The sequence below is a fragment of the Stenella coeruleoalba genome (genome assembly GCF_951394435.1).
Source record: "Stenella coeruleoalba genome assembly, chromosome: 12".
Classification (NCBI taxonomy): Eukaryota; Metazoa; Chordata; class Mammalia; order Artiodactyla; family Delphinidae; genus Stenella; species Stenella coeruleoalba.
The window spans coordinates 18,211,274-18,237,235 of record NC_137158.1 but is presented as its reverse complement, the minus strand read 5'-3'; the positions used below and the strand labels follow the sequence as shown (position 1 = coordinate 18,237,235).

At 34.5% G+C, this 25,962-nt stretch overlaps 1 protein-coding gene across 1 annotated transcript in view; it reads left to right on the top strand.

Annotated features, from left to right (window-relative positions):
- IBTK (inhibitor of Bruton tyrosine kinase) overlaps window positions 1–25,962 on the top strand; it is an 88,640-nt gene that overhangs the window by 5,893 nt on the left and 56,785 nt on the right. Inside the window, exons 3-15 of the mRNA XM_079939201.1 lie at window positions 422–546; window positions 4,057–4,167; window positions 5,519–5,689; window positions 7,450–7,567; window positions 7,657–7,837; window positions 10,042–10,165; window positions 12,544–12,721; window positions 15,489–15,666; window positions 16,876–17,475; window positions 18,475–18,561; window positions 19,394–19,476; window positions 19,556–19,593; window positions 20,024–20,120. Of these exons, the coding sequence (XP_079795327.1) occupies window positions 422–546; window positions 4,057–4,167; window positions 5,519–5,689; window positions 7,450–7,567; window positions 7,657–7,837; window positions 10,042–10,165; window positions 12,544–12,721; window positions 15,489–15,666; window positions 16,876–17,475; window positions 18,475–18,561; window positions 19,394–19,476; window positions 19,556–19,593; window positions 20,024–20,120 (2,091 nt within the window). The remainder of the gene's footprint in view (window positions 1–421; window positions 547–4,056; window positions 4,168–5,518; window positions 5,690–7,449; window positions 7,568–7,656; window positions 7,838–10,041; window positions 10,166–12,543; window positions 12,722–15,488; window positions 15,667–16,875; window positions 17,476–18,474; window positions 18,562–19,393; window positions 19,477–19,555; window positions 19,594–20,023; window positions 20,121–25,962) is intronic.

Sequence of the window (25,962 nt, the reverse complement as noted above, 5' to 3'; positions counted from 1 at the left end):
AACTAATACCATGTTTGCTTCATTTAGAACATTTATATATTAAATGTTTTAATAACATTTTACATTTAAATAATTACATGTATTATTTTCATGGAAACTAGGTGGATATGGCGGGTGGTATTTTAATCATTTGGCAGTTAAACTTCTAAAGAAACAAGGGTAAAGTGTTAGATTGCTTACATTGGGACAGGCCTGTGCTGAATTGGAATTTCTGATTTCTATTCTTAGAGTTATATAGTAAATTATTAGATTCATAATTTAAAAGAGAGGGTTGGTAGTATCTTTCTAAATATGGTAATAAAATTAGTTTTTGTGAAGAATCATGTTTGAGGTAAACTGACTAGTGGCGTATATCTATAATTAAACTACACTGATACTTGTTTAAAATGTAAAAGAGTATAAAAACTAATTTTCATTTTAGATCCTACAGATGTCTACACTTGGGGAGATAATACAAATTTCACCCTGGGTCATGGAAGCCAGAATAGCAAACATCATCCCGAGTTGGTGGATCTGTTCTCTAGGAGTGGGGTTTATATCAAGCAGGTATGTTGAAATACAATCTGAGCACTTTTAGAGATTAAAAAGAACTTTTGTATTTGATAGCTTATCTTTTCATTTGGATTATGTTAACTTTGGTGAAGGTGCAGTAACATATTTGAATGAAGAAATTGATCAACAGAACTTTACTAATTCTTTTTAGATTTTGTTAGTCTTAATCATATTTAGACTATGTAAAATATCATAAAACTATGAGATGTTTGTGTAAGGCATGTTTAAAGTTAGAAGGCATTATACAGATATTAATTTTTAAAAGGTAGAGCTTGTGTTGATTTTCTAGTTTTTCTTTCTACTTAATTAATTAGAGTTCTTCAGATTGTTTCTCAAGTGAATTTGTTGTTGATACTCAAATGAAGTTTGTTATTAGTTTTAGGTAAGTGAACCTGAGTTCTTAAATATAAGTAATTGTAAAATTTTAATTGATAATTCTAAAGGTTTGGTCTTTGGCCTTATATCATTATTCTGGATGATTCCACTTCAGTGGATTTTGCTACTGTTGGCATACTCATCTTTCTCTGTAACTCTCTTTGTGTGTGTGTGTGTGTGTGTGTGTGTGTATGTGTATGTGTGTAATTTATCTGTAGCCTCAGCTTTTCTTCCTCTTGAGTTTCATTTCAGTTGTACTCCAGACATTCTTTCAAAGTTTTTAAATTTAACTGTCTGAAGTGCTGATTTTGCCATTCCTAAACTTTCTCTACTTAATTTTTAAAGCTATAAATCTCAGTTTCTGAATCCTGAAAATTACACCTCAGAATATGTCTTTTGAGTTCATCTCTGCGTGATTTTTTTTCCTGATGTAATAGTTAATGTCATTCCCCTTTTATTCCCCCAAATATTTGGATTATATATTATATGGCCACCATATTTAGGGTTCTGTAGAACACTGGTTTTCACACCAAAAGTCATTAATTAATGTATCACAATTAGCAGTTTAAAAAAAATGAAATAGAAGAGTTAAACTCAAGAGAATATTAAAACTTGAGAGGCCAAGAACAGGAGCCCACATGGGAATGAAGAGTGACTAGAGAAGTAGAGAGTAGAGTGGTGTCCTGAAAGCTAGGATTCTGACTGGCCATCTACATAGACCTCGAGGGAACTTAGGATATTGAAAGGACTTGGGATGGACCAGAGTCATAAGCCTGGGGTCAGAGTTTCTAGTGAGGGTGAGGAAAGCTGTTAGAGCAGGGCTGGCTGCTCTTCCTCACCTAGTTCAGAGCCTTAGGTAGACGTCGCTAATCAGTCACAGCATACTCTTGTTCTCCCTTCGTCCCTCCCTCCCTCCCTCCGTCTTCTCTTCCCTCTCTGTTTTAAACTGAACTTGAACAGGTCCTCAGAATTCACCCATCAACAGCCACTAATGATTGATCAGAGTTGAGGCACTTAGAAAGATACCTGTTTTCCTTTTCTGACTTAGTACATGATATAGTGACATTAGGAAACGGGCTGATTGTACCTTCTGATCCTAAGATATATGTGCTGTAGAAGAACTGAGCATATTCCACTTGGTAGGGTTAAGGATGAAACAGTATACCCAAAGAGAAAACTACATTTCAGTTACGGCAAGGATATGAGAGTATTTTGTGAAGAAATTAAGGATGTAAGGGATTTTTTTTTTTTTTTTTTAACTACGAAAAGGAGGATTGAAACACAAGCACAGTGGATAGGTTTGAGAGGAAGGAAAGCAGTGTAAATTTCAGTAAGAAAAATGGAAGCAAGTTAATGGGAATATTTACTGAGCACCATTGAGAGCCCTGTTACTCACTGAAAAAGGGCTGATTCTGTAGTATAGTACCAGATGAATTAACTGCCATGGAACAGAGATGATTATTATTAGCATAATATATTCCTCAGAATTAAGATGAAAATGCATGTCAGTTACCTCCTTAAAAAATTCAGAGGTTTTAAAGTTGGAGGTCTTACACTCTGGTATTGGTTGTTTTGTACAAGTCAAGAGATTATAGAATGGCATCCTAATATTGAATATAGAATTGAACAAAATGTATTACTTGTGGTTTCATGAAATAATTTTTCCCTTACAGATTGTAACTTTGTATTACACATTTGAATACAATTTTGGGTTTTATTTTTAGACTTTTTAGGCATTTGTGGTACAGCTAATAAATAAGATAGTGATTTTTGCATTATCATAGGCACATGTATTTACAGAACTCGCCAAGTGGTTTAGGGATATGTGTAAACAGAGCTTGCAATTCAGCTTGTAACTTTTTTTTTTGGCTGCTTTGGGTCTTCGTTGCTGCGCACGGGCTTTCTCTAGTTACTGTGAACAGGGGCTACTCTTCACTGCGGTGCTCGGGCTTCTCACTGCGGTGGCTTCTCTTGTTGCAGAGCACAGGCTCTAGGCGTGCAGGCTTCAGTAGTTGTGGTGTGCAGGCTCAGTAGTTGTGGTGCACGGGCTTAGTTGCTCTGTGGCATGTGGGATCTTCCTGGACCAGAGCTTGAACCCGTGTCCCTTGCATTGGCAGGCAGATTCTTAACCTGCGCCACCAGGGAAGTCCATGATTTTCTTATTTTTCCAAAGGACCCTGACTTTCTGGAAAATAATTCTAGGATTTTTTATTTCTTAATCCTTTTTTTAATATCCTAAGTTAGAAATATTTATGGGTGGCATAAGAGATGTAAATGCAGATTATTTTTAAAAGTAAAAAAGGATTTTTAGATAGTATTAAGGTAAAATAAGTATACTGATGCATTGAAAAGTAGCAAAGTGTGGCCTGCAGGTTACGTATGTAAGTGCATGCATATTTAAAACTGCTCTTGGTTTCCTATTATTGCCTTCTGCTGATGCAGTTCAACCCTTTTATAGTAACCTTGTTTTCTGGTAAGAATGTATGAAAATGGAACTGTTTGTCAGAGGGCAAGGAGGGTTCTGGGAAGGAAGTGGGGAAAAGAGAAGAGCTTGAAAATTAGTGTAAAATTATTTAAAGCCATGTAATTATATTAAAGGTATATTAGACAAAATCAGAGGTATAAAAAGCATGTACTGTTTACCCCCCCCACTCCCTGTTTATAAGGTGATGTTGGAAGAAATACTCTTAAGGCACTTTTATTATGTTCTTTAGTAATAGTCACTATTTGGTAATCTTTATGCTTCATATTTTACTCTGTTCAATTCTTGCTGTTTGAGATTTTATGAAATTGGAAAACAACTGACTACTACTTTTTGTAGTTGAATACTTAAGATTTGCATTTTCCTTTGTTTAGTCTCTTGTGGGTAACACTTGCTTAATTCCTTCTAAATTTTTCTTCCCCCAATGTCAGTGTTTTTAGACGTAGTTTTAAAATAGACCACCATATATTATAAATTTTTATTACAGAAAACTTTAAACATGTACAAAGTAGAGAGAACAGTATAATGAATCCTAATGTACCCATTATCTAGCTTAAACAATTAGTAATATTCTCTTATTTCTTTTTTATAAAATAAAGGATGTTTTATTCACAGAAGTTTAATAATATTCTCTTGTTTTCCTGTAGGTGGTGCTTTGTAAATTTCACTCAGTGTTTCTGTCTCAGAAAGGGCAAGTTTATACCTGTGGTCATGGTCCTGGAGGACGATTAGGCCATGGAGATGAACAGACATGCTTGGTAATTGAAATGTCATTATACAGTTTAGGTAACTTTGGTAAAATTGTATAAACTGGAAACCTCAGTTAACTAAAAAATTTTTTTAACCAACTATAAGGAGAAAATAATATACCGACTGATAATAGAGTTTACAAGATCAGTTACTTTTCTAGCGTATTGTGTTCAAAATAAGGATTTAGATATGATGCAAAATTCTAAAGCATCAAAGAAAAATTATATTGTATAGCAAACATCGAGTCAGGAGAGTACATAAATAAGCTTTAAAATATTTCCATAGTTGAAATTTAAAAAATCAGACTAATTGTAAAACTCTTTTCCTGTAGTCCAGGGTCTAAGTTTTTATTCATTTTTAACTTCTCATTAAGGTATTTGTGGTCTGAAAATTGGGCCAATATTTTCATTGTATAATCACAAAATTGACTCTTAATGCTACTGAAACTTAGTGCTAATTGGAAGAAACCTAATAATCATTACATTCAGGAAAGTTATTTCCTCACTAGGTTACTTTTAAGGTAAGTTTTTTTTGAGGGGACTGCTGGCATGTTCATCAGTTAAGAGGTCTTTAAAAATGAGAGAGAGCTATGGTAGTCTCTTCCATTTTTTTCAAGGGTATATTATGTTCTAGGCATTGTTCATGCTTTCCATGCAATATCATTGCCTTGATTTAAGCCTGACAACAGCACTGTGAGGTTATAGGCCTTATTATCCTCATTTTATACACAATGACAATAATAATAGCACTCATTTATCAATTGTTTACTCTGAGCCAGAGAGTATTGTGTTTTGTACTTACTAACTCATTTACTCCATATGCTGATTTTTTATCATCCAAAATACTATTATTATTTTGTGTTCAGATGAAGAAAATGAGAAAAGATGAGGTTTGTTTGAGATCAAATAGCTGGTAAATGACAGAATTAAGATTTGAACCCAGAACAAATGACTTTAAAGGAATATGGTATCGTATGTTTGGTTATGCATTGAAGGGCTGCATTGATTCCTGTATTCTTATTTATTTCTTCACTACACCAATGAATACTTTGGCTGAAGAGCTCCCTTTATTCAAACCAGACACATTTGCACTTGGTGTATGATAAATGATAAGGGCTCAAAAATCATTTATTGAATCAAATTGTTTTATTGAAATGTCTCACTGGGATTTTGTATTTTACTTATAAAGCAATGTCCATTAAACTTATCTCCCCCTTGCTGAATTGTACAGTTTGCCTATGATAGGTACAGCCGTATAGCAGTCGTATCATTTGGGATGTGGTATCATAAGATTCTATTTGTATTTTGTACTTTATATAAACGGTTAATGTGATATACTGAAGTTAATTTTATTTTGTAGGTCCCTAGGCTTGTGGAAGGACTGAGTGGTCATAATTGTTCTCAAGTGGCAGCTGCTAAGGATCATACTGTTGTATTAACTGAAGATGGATGTGTTTATACGTTTGGTCTAAATATTTTTCATCAATTAGGAATCATTCCTCCACCTTCCAGTTGTAATGTACCTAGACAGGTAAACTTCTCTTTTTTATTTTTATTTTATTTATTTTATTTTTTATTTTTTTGCGGTACGCGGGCCTCTCACTGTTGTGGCCTCTCCCGTTGTGGAGCACAGGCTCCGGATGCGCAGGCTCAGCAGCCATGGCTCACGGGCCCAGCCGCTCCGCGGCATGTGGGGTCTTCCTGGACCGGGGCACAAACCCGTGTCCCCTGCATCGGCAGGCGGACTCTCAACCACTGCGCCACCAGGGAAGCCCAAACTTCTCTTTTTTAAATAATAAGGTGACCATTGGTGTAAAACCTATATGGACAAAAAAATGGAAGGCATTGACAGAGCAACTTATTTAACTTGTATTCAGCAGTGTGTTTCTTCAGTGGTATATTTTTTATTTTTCACAGGAGAAATTAAGCGTAGTAATGTACAGATTAACATTTGTTTGGAGTGAGAAAGAGCACTTGGGACATTAGGCAGCAAACTGCCTTAGATTCAACTTGTAAGTGTTCATAAGCATCAGGGAATCCAGATATTTTGGGTTTGAAATTTAAATAATTTTGAGGCCCTTCTTAAGAAAAAAATAGAAATTTTATAAGTAAAAAGTGGGCCATGTAAATGAGGCATCCAGAAACTTAAGCTTATTGGCTTCATGGTAGATCTGTCTCTGCGCAGAAATCATACCTGGCAAGTTTACGTGAGGGAACATAGGTCTAAAAGCAACTGTTTTTGTTCTGTTTTCCCTTTCGCATTTGTACAACCACCACCAGAAGGTGGCCTTTCCTCAACTTCAGGGACCTAGTACGCAGGACAGGACTGGTGCTTTAAATTAATATGTTACTAGAATCATCACATATAGCAAATGTGTTTTCAACTCATAAGATTTTGCATTTTGGGTGTTAGACTTCTTCATTGGTTTAATCCTCTGGATTTAAAATGATTATTAGATATACATTTTTAGTAATAAGCTTTAAAATCCAGTGCTTTTCCATCCTGGATGGCTAATGAATCAACAGGAATTTCTCCAAAATAATTAGAGGTAGTTTGCAATCTGTGGTACTTCTTAGGCCCATTTTCCCCAACCAACTGTGGAATTTGTAGATATTTAATCATTTTGCAGACTTTAGAAATGGTAGATTTTACTCCCATTTTTATTCTCATTGTGTGGCTACCGTGGAACTCTGGGTTGATATGGACATAGCCAGTATTAAGTGCGGACAGTTTTGTACCCCAGGAGCCATTTGGCAATGTCTAGAAACATTTTTAGTTGTCACAGCTGGGTGTAGGGGTGGGAGTAGTGCTACCGACATCTAGTGGGCAGAGTCCAGGGATGCTGCTAAACCTCCTACGATGCACAACACAATCCCCACAACGAAGAATGATCTGGTTCAAACTGTCAGTAGTGTCACTGTTGAGATACTCTGGATATGTCAAATTTAAAAGTATCATAGTTTTCAATAAGAATGAGAATGCCTGTTTTGCATATTGCTTGTTAACAAAAGTTTAATGATTTGGTTTTTATACTGTGTCAGTTTTTTTTTTTTTACATGTTTAAACTCCTGACTTAAGGTGGCTGCATCAAGATGTCTTGTATTCTGAGAAGAGTTGGGGTGTCAGTATTAGTGCTGAGATCTATTAGTGATGAATGCCATTAGCACTTGAGGGGGGTACTGGCAGCAAATATGCCATATATTTGCTACCCTGGTCTACTGGATCTTGTGCAAAATTCTGTTAGTTCATAGGTACATAATAAACTGAAGTCTTGTTTGTCTTTTGAATAGATGCAAGCAAAATATCTTAAAGGGAGGACAGTCACCGGAGTAGCAGCAGGCAGGTTTCATACAGTGCTATGGACTAGAGAAGCTGTTTACACCATGGGACTAAATGGTGGACAGCTGGGTAAGAAATCCATGATGACAATATCTGAAAAACAAATTGTATTCTTAAAACGGATATTTTGTGATTTGTTTATTTGTGTAATTTTTTAGGTTATTTACTAGATCCCAATGGAGAAAAGTGTGTAACTGCCCCTCGTCAAGTCTCTGCCCTTCACCATAAGGATATCACTGTGTCTTTGGTTGCTGCTAGTGATGGGGCAACTGTCTGTGTTACCACAAAGGGAGATATTTACTTACTTGCAGACTATCAGTGCAAGAAGATGGCTTCTAAGTATGTGTATTTTTGTGAAAGAAACATACTTTAATAATAATTCAGCTCTTCCAGCAAATATCTGAGTATCAGCTTTATGCATTCTCTGAAATGTCAAATGGAGAAAATTGAACGGTGGGAAAGTCAGGAGTTTTTGCCTTTGATAATCTTAGTCTTTTGGCCAACATCCAGTAAATATATATAAAAGTTCTTTGTAGGTTGTAAAATAGTATTTCTGAATTACGATAACATATGGTTAAATATGACCTATAAGTTTCCCTTTTTTTATGCTTCAGTGCACAGAACTAGATGAATCATAATTCTTGGTTTGTGACACTATCATTGGTTCACGTGTAGCCTTTTATATATTATACACTTATTTATTTAAAAAAAAATCATATTCTGTGGACCCTCTACTCAGTCCTTGTATTTATACCTAAGTGGTATATTTTCTTATCTTTGTATCTGTATAGGCAGTTGTTACCTGTTTTAGTAACATGCAGTAAACAAGCCGTTGGCTGTCTAATCAAAAAGTCAGTTTAAGCAGGGAATTCTAAAACTTAGATGGGTCTACCAACTGGAGTTCTCTGTCTTTTGTGCATAAACCATACTTATAATACTTATAATGTGTTACCGGTTACTTCATTTTGAATGATTTAAGGAGCAAGTGCTTAAAAACAAGTGTGAAGTAAGTTAAAGGCAAAATCCTATATTTTTTATACATTTTCAGTATTTTATATAGTTGGTTAATCCATATCTGATTTGACAGCCGTTGTTTTTTGTTGTTTTTTTTTCTTGCGGTACGCGGGCCTCTCACTGTTGTGGCTTCTCCCGTTGCGGAGCACAGGCTCCGGACACGCAGGCTCAGTGGCCATGGCTCACGGGCCCAGTCGCTCCACGGCATGTGGGATCTTCCCGGACCGGGGCACGAACCCGTGTCCCCTGCATCGGCAGGCGGACTCTCAACCACTGCGCCACCAGGGAAGCCCGACAGCCGTTTTTTGCTTGTCATATTTATTGTGTCTTTTTAAAGTATTCAGCTTTTATAGAAAGTGTTCTTTTCAGACTAATATTTCATTGGTTTACATGATGTTTCATTATATTATAACTGTAGTAATAAATACAAGTAGAGAAATAGATCTTTGAGCAGGTACAATAGCTCAGTTAGTAGAAGCAGGAGTGTGTAGGAATTCTAGAGAGTAGCTATCCAACTTTTAAAGTAATCAGGGATTTGAATTGAAATTCAACAGAATGTGCTTTTGCTAATGTCAATGAGATGGTAACTTCATGAACAGATACCAACTATGAGGTTAGCTCATGAGCAGATGTCAACCATCAATACATACAACTTATCTTTTGTGTGTAACAACTGGAAGGTTATCAATTGTAGGTCATATTTCAGTTATAAAAACATGAAAATGTGAACATACATGTTTCTTAGAACTGACTGTGTAGGTTTCTTTCTGAGCATGAGATGATTTGTGAAATGTTAGGTTTTGTTTTTACTTTACATTTATAAAATCTGCCCTGATAACATTAAATTACATAAATATAAGTTACATCCAAGTTTTCACTAAGAAAATTCTTCTGTTACAGCTGGTTACAATGTAGTAATTTTGAGAAGAAAAACATTAAACAAACAAAAAAAGAAAAACATTTTAAAACGTGGGTAAAATATCTGAAAGGGAGGATAATCATTGGAGTAATAGCAGGCAGGTTTCACACAATGCTATAGGCACATCACGTGTGTAGATGTAATGAAATGTATAATGAATTGGCTAGTGGATGAGTTATTAAATTAGCAATACTAATGATTTTTTTGGTAGGTATATCTAAAGTTGTCCATATTTGAAATTAAGGATTTTTGTTTTGATTTGAGGTTTAAATTTTTTCTGTTAAAATGCAGATATATTTAGGAGCTTTTAGCCTTATCAGTTATTTAATCTAGAGAGAATGTGTGTACATGAGCAAGTGAGGTTTTAGATATTTAATGTGTGTATCTGGGTAGGTAGAGACCTTTGGGGAGGGAAGGACTTGCCATAGAAAGAAATGGTCATTGTGTAGGGGAAACTCATAAAAGGAGGAACTAAGGATAACAAAGGTCAAATCATCTTACTCCACCTTTCACAATAATCACCCTAAATTAGTGTTTGAACAGTAATTTCTTTAAAATTGATTGTATGTTTTAGAGAACATGTTAATCTAGAATTTTTTTTTTCACCCAGACAACTAAATGTGAAAAAGGTTCTTGTATCTGGGGGGCATATGGAATACAAAGTTGATCCTGAACATTTGAAAGAAAATGGGGGTGAAAAAATTTGCATTCTTGCAATGGATGGAGCTGGAAGGGTGAGTATATATTTATAAAAAAGCATAGTAATCTTGTTCTCAGTTGATAGCTGTAGGAGACCTGATAATGTAAAACTGTATTGCTATGATAGTGATGATTCCTGTTGACTTTTGTTTCCCTACTTGTTTTTTTTTTGTTTGTTTGTTTTTTTTGCGGTATGCGGGCCTCTCACCTTTGTGGCCTCTCCCTTTGCAGAGCACAGGCTCCAGACGCGCAGGCCTAGCGGCCATGGCTCACGGGCCTAGCCGCTCTGCAGCATGTGGGATCTTCCCGGACCGGGGCACGAACCCGTGTCCCCTGCATCGGCAGGCGGACTCTCAACCACTGCACCACCAGGGAAGCCTTCCCTACTTGTTTTTGATGTCCAGTACTAATTATTGAGAGTTGGGAGCTGGTATTTCAAAGAAAGTATGATGACATTTAACTGATGTTGCATAGTACTGCCTTGTTAAACTGTAGTTTAAATTTTCATTTATTGTGCTTAAAATGGAAGTAAGAGGTTTTGATAGCTTATTTGATATATACACTGAGTACTGAAAAATGGTTTTGAATTGCATACATATGAGATATGTAACTATTCTTAAAAAATAAAAAGCTAAGCTGGCAATATTAAAAATACATAATTGGAAATTTTCTCTCAAATTTGGTTTTAAACAAATGTACACATAATATATATGCAGAGAGCATAACTATCATATAGAAAATGTAATGTATTTCTAGATCACTATATAAAGAATCTCTGGGACTTCCCTGGCGGTCCAGGGGTTAAGACTCCACACTCCCAGTGCAGGGGGCACGGGTTCAATCCCTGGTCATGAAACTAAGATTCCGCATGCTGCGTGGTGCAGCCAAAAAAAAAAAAAAAAAAAAAAAGACTCTCTTACCTCTTTTCCTTTAAGTAAATAGAGTTCTAATTTTTATTCCTCTGATAAAATTGTCAATTAAAAATATGTATTATACATTAGAAACACTGAAAAAATTTTACACTGTGACTGGAAAAACACAGATTGCTTTCTGCTTTTTGTTTATAAAATAATAACATGCAAGTGTTTTCTGAGGTTTTATAAAGTGCTATACAAATTGGCATTTTAGAAATTGAAGAATTAATCATAAAGCTCCACCTGCTGGTACATTACAGGCATAAATCTACTGTGGTTGATGATTTTATTTGAGGGAACTATATTTAAGAATTAGAGATCTAATTTGTACTAAAAGCAGGAAGCAGAGGCATGGAATTGCATTTAAAAGGTTGAATATGTAAACACTTGACTTTGGGGGCTTCCCTGGTGGCGTAGTGGTTGAGAGTCCGCCTGCCAATGCAGGGGACACAGGTTCGTGCCCCGGTCCGGGAAGATCCCACATGCCGCGGAGCGGCTGGGCCTGTGAGCCATGGCCGCTGAGCCTGCGCGTCGGAGCCTGTGTTCCGCAACGGGAGGGGCCACAACAGTGAGAGGCCCGTGTACTGCAAAAAAAACAAACAAACAAAATTTGACTTTCGGATTTATTTCATTTACATTAATAAGGATCTAGCTTGTTTATACACGTGGATATTTACTTCCTGTAAAATTAATTACTTTGCTGTAAAAATGACAACCAAGCTCTGACGGAATCAGTTAATCAATACAGTCTACTTTTTGTGTACGTAACTTTTGAGTGACCTTGGCAGATACCATTCTGTGCTTCAGGTTTCTTAATTATGAGGGGATTGAGCTTTTAAAGATCAGCAGTATTAATTGCTCAAATGAAATCATACTTGGAATACCAATCTGTGAAGCAGATAAAAGGGTTGCTGCTCTGGATAGAGCTGGATTGGGAAGCCCTCATCGCTCTCCATCCCTGAGCTATTTCTCAGGAACACTAAGGTTTGCAGAACCTGAGCTATTTCTCAGGAACACTAAGGTTTGCAGAACCACGTGGAAGCCATTGAATTCTATGATTTATTTTGTCTCTAAGACTTTGTTTTACCTGAGTTATGCAGACATCTCTTTTTTCTCCCCCTTGAGAGTAAAGTTTGGATTTTCATAGGGTGGTTTACATTCTTGTAAATACTACACCAAGTCTAATATTCCGAGTTTTAGCATTAAGATTTTTGTTTTTCTTTCCATTGTATCTGTTTGCCCCAAACAAGTAACAGTGAAAATTACTTCATAAGAGGAGTGTCTTTAAAGCATTTTTAATGCTTCATGTTAGCTTGATGTATTTTCTGAAAGACACACCATCTTGACTTTTGTAGTGTTTATCTTTTACTTTGAAAGAATGAACACTGAAAATACTAATCAGAGCTTTTATTTTTAGAGATAATATCTCTTGATTTCGTTTTTTGGTTGTTCAGATGCTATATTGCTTTCTATTCCACTGAAATTTGGTTTTATCTTAGGTATTTTGCTGGAGATCAGTCAACAGTTCTCTGAAGCAGTGTCGATGGGCCTACCCACGCCAAGTCTTCATTTCTGATATTGCTTTAAGTAGAAATGAAATTCTTTTTGTCACAAGAGATGGAGAGGGATTTAGAGGGAAATGGTTTGAAGAAAAAAGAAAGAGTTCTGAAAAGAAAGGTTTGTTCATATATGTGAATGGCATACCTTTAGCTAACGTTTAATTTTGTAAGTATTTATCATTAGGTTTAACTGACAAGTGTTATTAGGTTTTATCCCTATATCGCTTCTTTTGATTTTGGTTGTGTGTTTGCAGGTAAACAAAGGGAATTCAATTCACTTAAATCCAGAGTTTTCAACCTTTTAGTATGCCCTGAGGTCATGGTACATTCCCATCAGTAACAGGGGCACATTAGTCTCTAGCCTTGGCTCTCGGGGCAGGGATATATAAAGTTTAAAAAAAAAAAAACTTCCCAGATGGATTTGAACCATCTTCCAAGCTCCTTTTTTTTTCTCTCCCCAAACTGAGAATTGAGTGGCTTATGCTATGGGTTTTTTTGTTTTTGTTTTTTTACATGTTTGAATATATAAAATTAAACTTTTATAAAGTATCTTAGGACTTAGAGGAAAATTACAGGAAGAATAAGGTTTTTATGTTCATTGAGAATTTTAAAAAGTACAGGTGGTTTTATTAAACAGTTGCTGAATAAATGGAGATAAGTTTTATTCATTCCTTGATGAATGTAAAGGAGAGCTTTAATTAAATGCTACCATTGAAAATAGAAGTCATTCATTACATTATATAGTTCATTCTTAATTATCTGATTATAAATTTACAAACTTGTGGGTTATTTAACATTGGTTTTTAAGTTAGGTTAGCAGCTTTTTTCTTTCATCCGTAACTAGTAATCTGTTGATTTTTTTTTTCCTTCCAGAAAAATTTGAATTCATTTATCTCTTTACATCTCATTGCTCCCACCCTAGCCCAAGTCATCACATGACTGACTGCAAAAAATAAGTTTTCTTATTTCCACTCTTGCTTCTTTTTATTCTCTTACCAGAGTGAGCTTCTAAGCTCTGATCCTAATATTCCTGTGTTTAAAAACTCTGATGGTTTCCTCACTTCCTGTACATGGCCTACAAGGCTCCTGCTCTGACTCTTGTCTGCATCTCTGAACTCCTCTTGAATTCTCTCCCTCTCACTTACCACTCTTCAGACACACTGACCTTCAGGTATTCAGTCTTGTCCAGCTATGATTAGTCCCAGGGCCTTTCCTAATTTTTCACATCTCAGCTTAATTTTTACTTCATCAGAGATGTTTTCACTGATTCCTTAATCTAAACTTAGTAACCCTGTTTTACTTTTAATACTCTCTTTGTATTTTCATCATGCAACTTATTTTAGTTGTTTTTATGTATTTATCTTTGTGATTAATTTTTTTAATGCTGGTCTCCTATCAGATTATAAGATGGCAAGGACCATGATATAAGGTCTGTATATCCTTATAGAGGAATCAAAGGTTCCTCTATATTACTTAGCATTCAGCATATTTCCTGACACATAATAGTCCCTCATTAAGTCATCTGTTGAATAAATAAATCAAATTATTATATGCTAAAAGATATATAAAGAACATTTATAATTACTCAGGAAGTTATAAACATATTCTTCAAAACTATAAAGCTACAAAGGAATGATTTTTGGATAGTTTATTGAGTTGTCATATTTTATTTCTTTATAGATTACACAAGTCTGTAAACATTTAAGATATATTTACTATGTGCCGGATATAGGGCTAGGTTTTAATAATACAAAAATATATGACAGGCCCCTGTTCTCAGACACTTACGAGTTTGTAGGGGCAATAGACATGTATATAAATATTTGCAGTTCATGGAGACAAATACTAATGTGCACATAATAAGTTTTTTGAGAGCATAGAAATTAGAGTAACTGAGTGTCAGGGGAAGATTAGGAAAGCCCTGTGAGGCTGAAAAAGAGTGAATTTTTGAGAGAGTAACTAGAATGCACATTTGACTTGTAAGTGTTGGAAGTCCTCAGAATTGTGTCTTAGTCATATTTAGTGGTCTAAAACTGAATTCTGATCTCATGCTCATGCATCTGCTTTTCAGTGTTTCTAAGTAAATGGGTATCTTTCACACCCCATGTTCACTCACCCTCTACATCCCATTGGTCACCAAGTTTTGTCACTTCCATTTTAAATATTTTTGAAATCTTCACGTTCTCTAGTTTCATTGCTACAACTTCAGTCTATAGTGTTCATTCTTTTTCTGGACTCTTAGTTTCCTAAATGATCTCTCTTTCTTTATTTTTGTTTACTTTAAACATTTTTCATACTACAGTCAGAATCATTTCTTTGCATGCACATTTCATATTTTTTTTAAATAGGCTTGATCTGACTTTTAATGAAAAAATCATTTGTTTAATGTCTGCCTTCTCTGCTACATTGTGTACTTCAAGATGGTAGGGACATGCCTATCTTATAGGTTCACTACTGTATTACTAGGGATACACTGAAAAGCACTTTATCACAGTAGCACAGTGTGGTCACTCAGATATTTGCTGAATAAATGGAAGGAAGGGGGAGAAGAAGGGAGGGAGCAAATAAAATTTTTAATGGAAGCTAAGGAATTTTAAAAGGTAGTATAACATTGTATTTGCCTTTTAGATAGCTTTAGTTGCAATGTGGAGGATAATATCATGAATAATTGAGAATTGACCCCCCAAAATTTCCTTTATATAAGCCAACCAATATATAGGGTGTAAATTATGTTGAAGAGAGAGAAGATGTAGTTCTTCAGAAGGACTTAACACAGACAAAAGATACTTCCATATTCTCCTAATTGTTTTTCTATTATTTACTCCTAAATCATTTTAAGTTTCAACAGAGCCTTGATTAATGGAAGTTTATTTTTTTCTTTTTAGCAGAGATTTTATCAAACCTTCATAATTCCTCACCAGATGTGTCTTGTGTCTCTGATATAAATAGTGCATATGAAAGAATTCGACTTGAGAAACTTACTTTTGCCCATAGAGCTGTTAGTGTCAGCACAGATCCAAGTGGATGCAACTTTGCAATCTTGCAATCAGATCCTAAAACAAGGTAGGTACTCTTGTATGTACTAACTTTCTTTTTTAGAAGGAACAATCACTGGGCTTTCTGTTTTCAATAGCTCTTGGAACAAATTTAATCGAAGAGCTGTTGTCAAGTCTTGTAGAGACTTCAGACATATTGATACAGTCGTGTTACCAGGTTAACTCAGGGGTGGAATTTGTTACGTTGGAAATGTTGAATGTTCCTTTTAGTTTGTAAACTGATATTTATTGAAAATATTGAAGATAATATGTACATATACACACAAAATTTATTCATATCTTTAGTACTTTGTGATGTACTGTAGGTTCTCAGATTCTGAGAAACAGATTATAAATATTTGTTATGTAGTTCATAAAAATTTCTGACCCTTGAATACAATGAGAAATGACAAAGGAAGAGGTAGTATAGAGTCATCTGGAGGGCATTGTGAATCTCAGTGCAAATCTTCTGTCACATTAGTACAGAGATGACAGGTTAAGATAAATATCAAGGGTCTTATTGAAGAGGGAAAAAGTCCTAGAGACAGGGTTAACATTCCTCTTGCTTTGCCCAGGTCAGTCCCATATTTAGCACTGAAAGTCTGTTCTCCTGGGAAACACCCTCAGTCCCAGGCTGACCAGGGGGGTTGGTCACCCTACCTAGAAGGGCAAAATGTAGATTGGGAAGGTATGATTGCATGTTTACAGTACTAAAGAACTAGGGTTGTGGACTGATGTATGTCTGTGTGTGTATTTATCTTTACTTCCTTAAGTTTCTAACCTATTCTGGGATCTGGGACCTGAAGTATTTACTCGTTTCTGTATATGTTTTCTCCACTTGTGAAATAAAAGGATATAAAAGAGGAAAAAGTTGAAAACTGTACTCTTTTTGAATGTTTTTAGTGATACTTTTAATCATTTAAAAAATTTCTGTGAAACAGTCGTTCAAATTTATATTCTAGTGTTTCCTTGTAGAAAGAAAACAATGCTTTCAAAGGAACACTTAATTCTTGTCATTTTAGTTTAGGGGAAAAAATACGTAAAGGAATAGAAAATACTTAAAGGGTGATACAGTATCAAAGACTGTGAGCAATATTCTTATGTTATTGGAAGTGCTAAATTTAAAATTTTCTAAGTTTAATAAATAAAAAATTACACTTTAAAAGGAGAGTTGGCTAGGGATGCTTTCTTTTTTTCATTTTCTGGAAAGTAAAAATAATTTTTGTTTCATTTCTAGCCTTTATGAAATTCCATCTGTGTCCTCATCATCCTTTTTCGAAGAGTTTGGCAAACTGTTGAGGGAAACGGATGAAATGGACAACATCCATGATGTGACATTTCAAGTTGGCAATAGAATCTTCCCTGCACATAAATATATTTTGGCAGTGCGTTCTGACTTTTTCCAGAAATTGTTTCTTTCAGACGGTACTACTTTAGACTTTATAGATGTTTACCGGAAAGATGAAGATTCTGCAGGGTGCCATCTCTTTGTGGTAGAGAAGGTTCATCCTGACTTGTTTGAATACCTTTTACAATTTATATACACAGATACTTGTGACTTTTTAACTCATGGCTTCAAACCAAGAATAAATTCAAACAAAAAACCAGAAGAATATCAGAGCACTCCGAATTGTCATTTGAATAAAATGAATTCCCATGAAGATAATCAGAAGTCAGCATTTGAAGTTTACAAAAGTAATCAAGCTCATACAATTAGTGAAAAGCAGAAAAGCAAAAACAAATCTTTCAAAAAAGTAAAAAGTGTTGGAGAAGATGATCCTGTAAAAATGTTGCAAAATGTTGCAAAGAAACTTGGTTTCAATAGTTTGAGTAGTAGGTATGACTCCTCCTTAATATCTGTTCATGTACCTCATATGTCCTCCTTTTATAAATTCTTTGTTGTTTTTTTTGTTTTTTTTTTTTTTGTTTTTTTTGCTTTGATTTACTGCTGCTACTGCTCTTGCTTCTGTTCTTGGACCTGCTTCTCCTCCTCCCCTCCCTTCCCCCCATTCCCTCCTCATCTTCCTTCTCTTATTTCTCTTTCCCTCAGTCTCCGTCTCCATCTCCTTTTCTCTCCACCTCCCCTTTAGTTTTTGGATTTGTATCTTTCTTTTCATGGACCCCTTTCTCCATTTTCTGTGAAAGCTATCTCTGGGATTCCCTGGATTAAAACATTAAAGGATAGGAAGGCTGTTAGTCGGTTTGAACTCTCAATGGTGTTTGTATAACAGGGATCTGGAGTGGCAGACAGAGTGGTATTCTGGAAAGAGTACTGTCTTTGGAGTTATAAGGAACTATACATGCCTCTTAGCTCTACTGTGACTAGGTAGGGCAAGTTTCTTATTTCCTTGAACCTCAGTTTCTCAGTATATAAAAGGGGACGGATAATATTGACCTAATATTGTTGGTGTAGTTTGGTCATATAGCATGTATGAAGTGCCTAATACAGTATTTGTCGTCTTATATTATATACCAGATTTTTTGGAATTCTCTGTTTTTAAGGTATTTATATTGCCGGTGGCAGTATAACCTTAGTTGTGGGGCAGGAGCAAGGGAGGGTAGTATATCATGTTTTCTAATTGCAAACAGTGAAGGGCTTTATGCATACTGATGTTTAATATATTTTTAATATTAAGTATGATATTTCTTTATCACAGAATGGGGGTTAGTTGAGTATCACTCAACTAATTGAGTATCACTCAACTAATTGAGTATCACTCTTCCAGGTGATACAGATTATATAATTATGTTCAGGTGTGGGCCAATTTGTTGGATTTTTGTTGTTCGTTTTGGTAGGGGAATATATTCACCAGTTGTTAATTTTTATCCTTGATAGGTTAGATGGAGTCCGATTTGAGAATGAAGAAATTAATGTCATTGCCAAGAAAACTGGTAATAAACCAAAGCTAAGTCAGAGAAAATGGTAAGTTAGGAAATGAAGATAAACTTTTCATCCCTAGATTTTGAGACCTAAGTGTGGAAATAGAGCTCTTTTTACTCATATGTGAAGCAAAATGTGTATGTGAATACCCTCTTACCTTTATTAGTCTTCTTTATTTCTGGAAATGTTAGAGAGCTGTTGAGGCAAATGGATGAAAGTATTAACTGCTCAATAAGACACTGATACAGTTCATTTTTTTCTGATTACTTTCTAATAAAGAAAGGAATTAAAAAAATTTTTTGGCCTGAATTTTGTAGTTTTTTATAAGTAGGTAATGATGTTAACCCAAAAACCAGTATAATTATGACTCGTCAGCATTATGAAGATTATTTCCTTTAGTATAATCTTTTTCCGTAATAGATATGCTATTCTAAATATGTTTATTATTAAAAGTTTTTGTTTTTAGGTATGTGTACTTGGTAGGTGAAAAGTCTTGGAGAAAAAAAAACTGTGGCGGTATCTAGACTGTGCTTAGCACAGAATAGGTTGTACAAATAAGTGAATTAAAGTCCTTTGACTATGATGTTACTTATTACACCGGGCCTGTATTGAAAAAGGAAAATAAAAAGCAAGACTTCTTTGAATATTTATCTGTATTCAGTTCCCTTTACAAATATTATCTTTATTGTAAGGCCTTATTATCTTCCCTAAAGTGGAAGGAGATGAAGTACTTTATATGTATACCCTCAAGTTGTATATTCTCTGCCACCTTTAATTAGGAGAAAATCAAATGTTAAATCCTATAATGGATTTTCTTATTTGCTGAATATGTAAAGAAATTGCTCTTCAATTAAACTTTTTTTTTTTTTTCCAGTTCTTATTTATGTGATGTGACCATGAAATCAGTGGATGGAAAGGAATTTCCTTGTCATAAATGCGTTCTTTGTGCTAGACTTGGTAGGTACACTTTTGTTAGTTGCTAATTTATTTGTTTTGGTATTGTTTCACTATTCTTACTCAATTGTTTTTCTTTCAGAATATTTTCATAGTATGCTGAGTAGCTCATGGATTGAGGTAAGATTTAAATAGAACACATAGACTGGTAGTTATACTTTTGGGAAATTATATGCTAAAGAAAGTAAAAAATATTTTAACTCAGTTTTTGCTTTGTATTCGACTTTATTTATGCATAAGTCTGCTGGAAAATAGCAACATTCCAAAATGAAAATTGTTGCAAAAAAGTTACTTAAGTTAAATTCTCCACTATTATTTGGACTTGCATTTGGAATACCAGTTTGTTTCTTTTTTTCTCAATTTTTCTTGATTCTTTTTCATGTTACAAGGCATTTAAAAATTAAATGTATCTCATTTTAGCTTTGCGTTTTATAAATGTTATGTTGTTTTGCATTTGATGTGATTCCTGTTAAAAGTTTTTCATACCAGTAACCTCAGTCAGATTGTAGTAGTATTTTGTAGCTTAATTATTTTATTTTATTTTATTTAGGCTTCCAGTTGTGCAGCTCTGGAAATGCCAATACATTCTGACATACTGAAAGTTATTTTGGACTACCTCTATACTGATGAAGCTGTGGTGATAAAAGGTATTAATAAGAGTTAAGACATTTCAGATATTTAAGATATAGTTAAAAATGATAAAGTCACGTGAATCTTAATTTCTACTCTAATTGAAATAAGCCATCAACAGAGGCTTAAATTTAAAATAAGCAAATAGGGATGATTACTAATAGTAAAGGAATGGAAAAGAAAATTTTCATTACCTATGTGAATATATAAGACTTATTAATATTGGTTGAGATTAGATTTAACATTTCCATACCCAGCTACTTATATGATTAAGATGAGGACTTGACAGCAGGGAGTAGAGTTTTGATAGTCTACAAAAGTTCTTTCTTGCCTGTTTTTCCCCTGTGTGAACATACCTGAAGTAAAATAAATAGACTAATAATTGAACCGAAATTTATAAAGACAGTTCATTTGTATACTTTGTCAGGCAACACACCCATGTTTTATTTACCAGGTGTCTTTAGTCATAGAGTGGTATGCTTTTGTGTTCTGTGTATGTCGATACCACATTTTCTTTATCCATTTGTCGATGGACATTTAGGCTGTTTCTATATTTTAACTATTGTGAATAATGCTGCAGTGAACTTGGAAATGCATGTATATCTTCAAAATCCTGATTTCAGTTCCTTTGGCTAAATACTCAGAAGTGGGATTGCTGTATCATATGGTAGTCCTATTTTTAATTTTTTGAGGAGCCTGCATACTGTTCTCCATAGTGGCTACACCAATTTACACTCCCACCAACACTGCACAAGGGTTCCCTTTTCTCCCCATCTTCATCAACACCTGTTATCTTGGTTTTTTTTGATAATAGCCTTCCTAACAGGTATAAGGTGACATCTCACTGTGGTTTTGATTTTCATTTCCTTGATAAATAATGACATTGAGCACCTTCTCATTTACCTGTTGGCCATTTGTATGTTTTATTTGGACAAATGTCTATTAAGGTCTTTTGCCCATTAAAAAAATTTTTTTTATGTTTTTAAAAAATTTTTGTTTTGTATTGGACTATAGTTTCAGGTGTACAGCAAAGTGAATCAGTTATACATATACATGTATCTATTCTTTTTCAAATTCTTTTCCCATTTAGGTTATTACAGAATATTGAGCAGAGTTCCCTGTGCTATATGTAGGTCCTTGTTTGTTATCTATGTTAAACATAGTAGTGTGTATATGTTAATCCTAAACTCCCAATTTATCCCTCCACACACCTTTCCCCTTTGGTAACCATAAGTTTGTTTTCTAAGTCTGTAATTTTTTTTTTTTTTTTTTTGCTATTGTATTTTTAGGAGTTCCTTATATATTCTGGATGTTAATCTCTTATCAGTTATGGTTTGCAAATATTTTCTACCATTCCAAAGTTGCCTTTTTATTTTGTTGACTGCTTTGCTGTGCTTTTGGTTTCATGTAATACCACTTGTTTATTTTTGCTTTTTGTTTCATGTGGTTTGGTGTCACATCTAAAAAATCATTGCCAAGACCAATGTTTGGGAGCTTTTCCCCTTTTTTCTTCTAGGAGTTTTATAGTTTCAGGTCTTAGATTCAAGTCTTTAATCCACTTTGAGTTGATTTTTATGTTATGGTGTAAGATGTGGGTCCAGTTTCATTGTTTTGCACGTGGATATTAAGTTTTTCTAATACCCTTTAGTGAAGTGACTGTCCTTTCCCCATTTTACATTCTTGACACCCTTGTCAAAGATTAATTGGCTGTATATATGAGGGTTTATTTCTGGGCTCTGTATTATGTCTCATTGGTCTACATGTCTGTTTTAATGGCAGTACGTTATAGTGTTGATTACTGTAGCTTTGTAATAGAATTTGGAAATCAGGAAATGTGATGCCTCCAGCTTTGTTGTACTTTTTCAGTAGTGCTTTGGCTATTTACGGTCTTTATGGTTCCGTATGAATTTTAGGATTACTTTTTCTACTTCTGTGAAAGATGCCATTGGAATTTTTATGGGATTTCATTGAATATGTAGATTGCTTTGGGTAGAATGGGCATTTTAACAATATCAATTATTCCAGTCCATGAACATGGGATATCTTTCCATTTATTTGTACCTTCTTTAATTTCTTGTCTCAGTGTTTCATAGCTTTTGGTGTGCAGATCTTTCACCTCCTTGGTTCAGTTTATTCCTGAGTCTTTTATTCTTTGTGATGCGATTGTGCATGGCATTGTTTCCTTAATTTCTCTTTCTGTTAGCTCATTGTTAGCACATAGAAATGCAACAGGTTTTTGTGTATTGATTTTGTACCCTGCAACTTTATTCTTTCTTTATTTTTAAGAGTATTTTGGTGGCATCTTCAGGGTTTTCTATGTATACTGTCATGTCATCTGCAAACAATGGCAGTTTACTTCTTCTTATTCAATTTGGATTCCTTCTGTTTCTTGTCTCATTGCTGTGGCTAGGACTTCCAGTACTGTGTTGAATAAACATGGCGAGGGTGTGCATCCTTGTCTTGTTCCTGATCTTAGGTGAAAGCTTTCAGGTTTTTACTGTTGAATATGATGTTAGCTTTAGGCTTGTCATATATGGCCTTTATTGTGTTGAGGTACATTCCTTATATACCTAATTTCTTAAGAGTTTTTATTATGAATGCATGTTGAATTTTGTCATATTCGTTTTTTGCAGCTATTGAGATGATCGTATGATTTTTAGCCTATGTTCTGTTAACGTCGTGTATCGTGTTTATTGATTTGCACATGTTGAACTATCCTTGCATCACAGGTGTAAATCCCACTCGATCATGGTGTATGATCCTTTTAATATGTTGTTTAATTTGGTTTACTGGTATTTTATTGAGGATATTTATATGTATGTTAATCAGGGATATTCTGTAATTTTTATTGTAGTGAACTTGTCTGCCTTTGGTATCAGGATAATGCTGGCCTCATAAAATGAGTTTGGAAGTTTTCCCTCCTATTCAATTTTTGGTATGAGTTTAACAAGGATTGACGTGAATGTTTCTTTAAATATTTGGTAGAATTCACCTGTGAAGCTTTCTAGTTTTGGGCTTTACTTATTTTGGAGACTTCTAATTATTGATTCAATCTCCTTACTGTGTTATTGGTCTGTTCACATTTTCTATCTCTTCATGATTCAGTTTTGGTATGTTTCTAGGAACTGACCCATTTCTTCTAGATTATCCAGTTCATTAGCATATAGTTCATAGTAGTATCTTATGATCGTTTGTATTTCTGCGATATCACTGGTAATGTTTCCTCTTTCGTTTACAATTATTTATTTGAGTCTTCTTTTTTCTTAGTCTACTTAAGGGTGTGTTAATTTTGTTTATCTTTTCAAATAACCAACTCTTAGTTTAATTGGTCCTTTCTATTGTTTTAGTAGTGTCTGGTTCATTGATTCCTGCTCTATCTATATTATTTCTTTTCTTCTCCTAACTTTGGGCTCTGTTTTTCTTTTTATAGTTCTTTGTTGTGTAAAAACCTTAAGGTTGTTCTTTTGCAATCTTTCTTTTTAAGGCATTTATCAGTATAAACGTGTTTCTTAGAACTTCTTTTGTTTAATCCTATAAGTTTTGATACGTTGTGTTTCCCATTTTCCTTTGTCTCAAGATATTTTTTTGCTTTCTCTTTGATTTCTTCTTTGACATATTGGTTGTTCAGGACTGTATTGTTTAATTTCTACATATTTGTGAATTTTCCAGTTTTCCTCCTGTTTTTCTGATTTTATACCATTGTGGTTGGTAGAGAAGATACTTGGTGTGATTTCAGTCTTCTTAAATTGTTAGACTTGTTCTGTGGCCTCACATATCGTCTGTTTTGTAGAATGTTTTGCGTACGCTTGAGAAGAATGTGTATTTTGCTGTTGTTGGATGGAATGTTCTCTATATGTCTGTTAGGGCCATTTGGCGTATATTGTTGGGCAGGTCTGCTATTTCCTTATTGATTTTCTGTGTGGATTATCTATTCCTATTGAATATGGAGTATTGAAGTCCTCTATTGTTTTACTGATGTCTATTTCTGCCTTCAGCTCTTTTACTGTTTCCTTTGTATATTTAGGTGCTTCAACTGTATGCCTGTAACAATTGTTATATCTTATTGATGTATTGACCCCTTTGTCATTATATACTGACCTCTTTGTCTCATGTGACTGTTTTTGACTTAAAGCCTATTTTGTGTGATACAAGTATGCCTATCCCCCCCATTACCATTTGCATTGAGTATATGTTTTCATCCTGTCACTTTCAGCCTATGTGTGTCCTTAAAGGTAAAGTAATTTTTTTGTAGGCAGCATATAGTTGTACCTTGTTTTTTAATCTATTCAACTACTTTGCTTTTGACTGGAGAATTTAATCCATTTACATTTAAAGTAATTATTGGTAGGTAAGGATGTACTTCTGGAATTTTGTCAGTTGTCTTCTGACTGTTTTGCAGTTTCTTTGTTCCCTTCTTCCTCTTGTGTGTGCTGTCTTCCTTTGTAATTTAATGATTTTTTGGTAGCGGTATGCTTGTGTTTCTACTGTAGGTTTTCTACTGTAGGTTTGTGTTTCTACTGTAGGTTTTTGCTTTCTGGTTACCATGAGGCTTACATGTAATAATATTTTATAATTACAACAGTCTGTTTTAAACTAACCACAACTTTTTTTCTTTTTCTTTTTTTTTAAATTGATGTTTGGTTGATTTACAATATTAGTTTCAGGTGTATAGCATAGTGGCTGAATATTTTTATTGATTATACTCCACTTAAAGTTGTTACAAAATAATGTCGGTATTTCTGTGTGCTGTACACTACATATATCCTTGTTGCTTATTTATTTTATACATAGTAGTTTCTAACTCTTAATCCCATAAACCTATCTTGCCCCCTCCCCCTCCCCTCTCCCCACTGGTAACAACTGCTTTTGTTCTCTATATCTGTGCATCTGTTTTTGTTATATACATCTGTGTTATTTTTTTTTTAGATTCCAGGATTCCACATATAATAACATGAAGTATTTATCTCTCTCTGACTTATTTCATTAAGCACAATACTCTCTAGGTCCATTGATGCACATGGCAGAATTTCATTCATTTTTTGTGGCTGAGTAATATTCCACTGTATGTGAGATATACACACACACACACCCCCCACATCTTTATCCATTTGTCTATTGATGGGTACTGGGGTTGCTCCCTATCTTGGTTTTTATTCACAGCTGAACTTTGATTCCATACAAATCCTCTTCACTTTTACTTTTCTCCCCCTCTGCATTATTTCTTCAGATATTCTTTATGTCTGTTCTTTTTTCCTTCTGGGACTCCCATAAATATCTATCTAGGCTGGATAGTGTTCCATAGGTCTCTTATACTCAGTATATTTTTTATTCATTCTTGTTTTTCTTTCTGTTCCTCTGATTGGATAATCTCAATTGATGTACAGTTTCTGTCCTCATTGATAGTCTTAATTTCATGAGATACTATTCTTATACTTTCTTTTAGATTTTTAAGCATGATTTTTTTAGTTCTTTGAACATATTCAAAATAATTGATTTAAAGTCTGTAATATGTAATGGCTCAGCACCTTAGCATTCTCAGGGACAGAGTCTCTTGGCCACTTTTTTTCTGTATATAGACCATATATTTACATCCCTCTTTTCAGTTTTTCTAATTTTTTGTTGAGAACTGGACATATCTAAATAATATCATGTAGCAACTCTTGAAATCAGATTTTCCTCCTTCCCCAGGGATTGTTGTGTTTGCTGTTTGTTTAGTGACTTATTGGAACTAATTCTGTAAAATTGGTATTCTTCGTCATCTATGACCACTGAGGTCTCTGCTTGGTCAGCTTAGTGGTCAGCTACTAATTAGACAGAATTTTCCTTAATTGCCTAAGCCAGTAAATCTCCCAGCCTGTG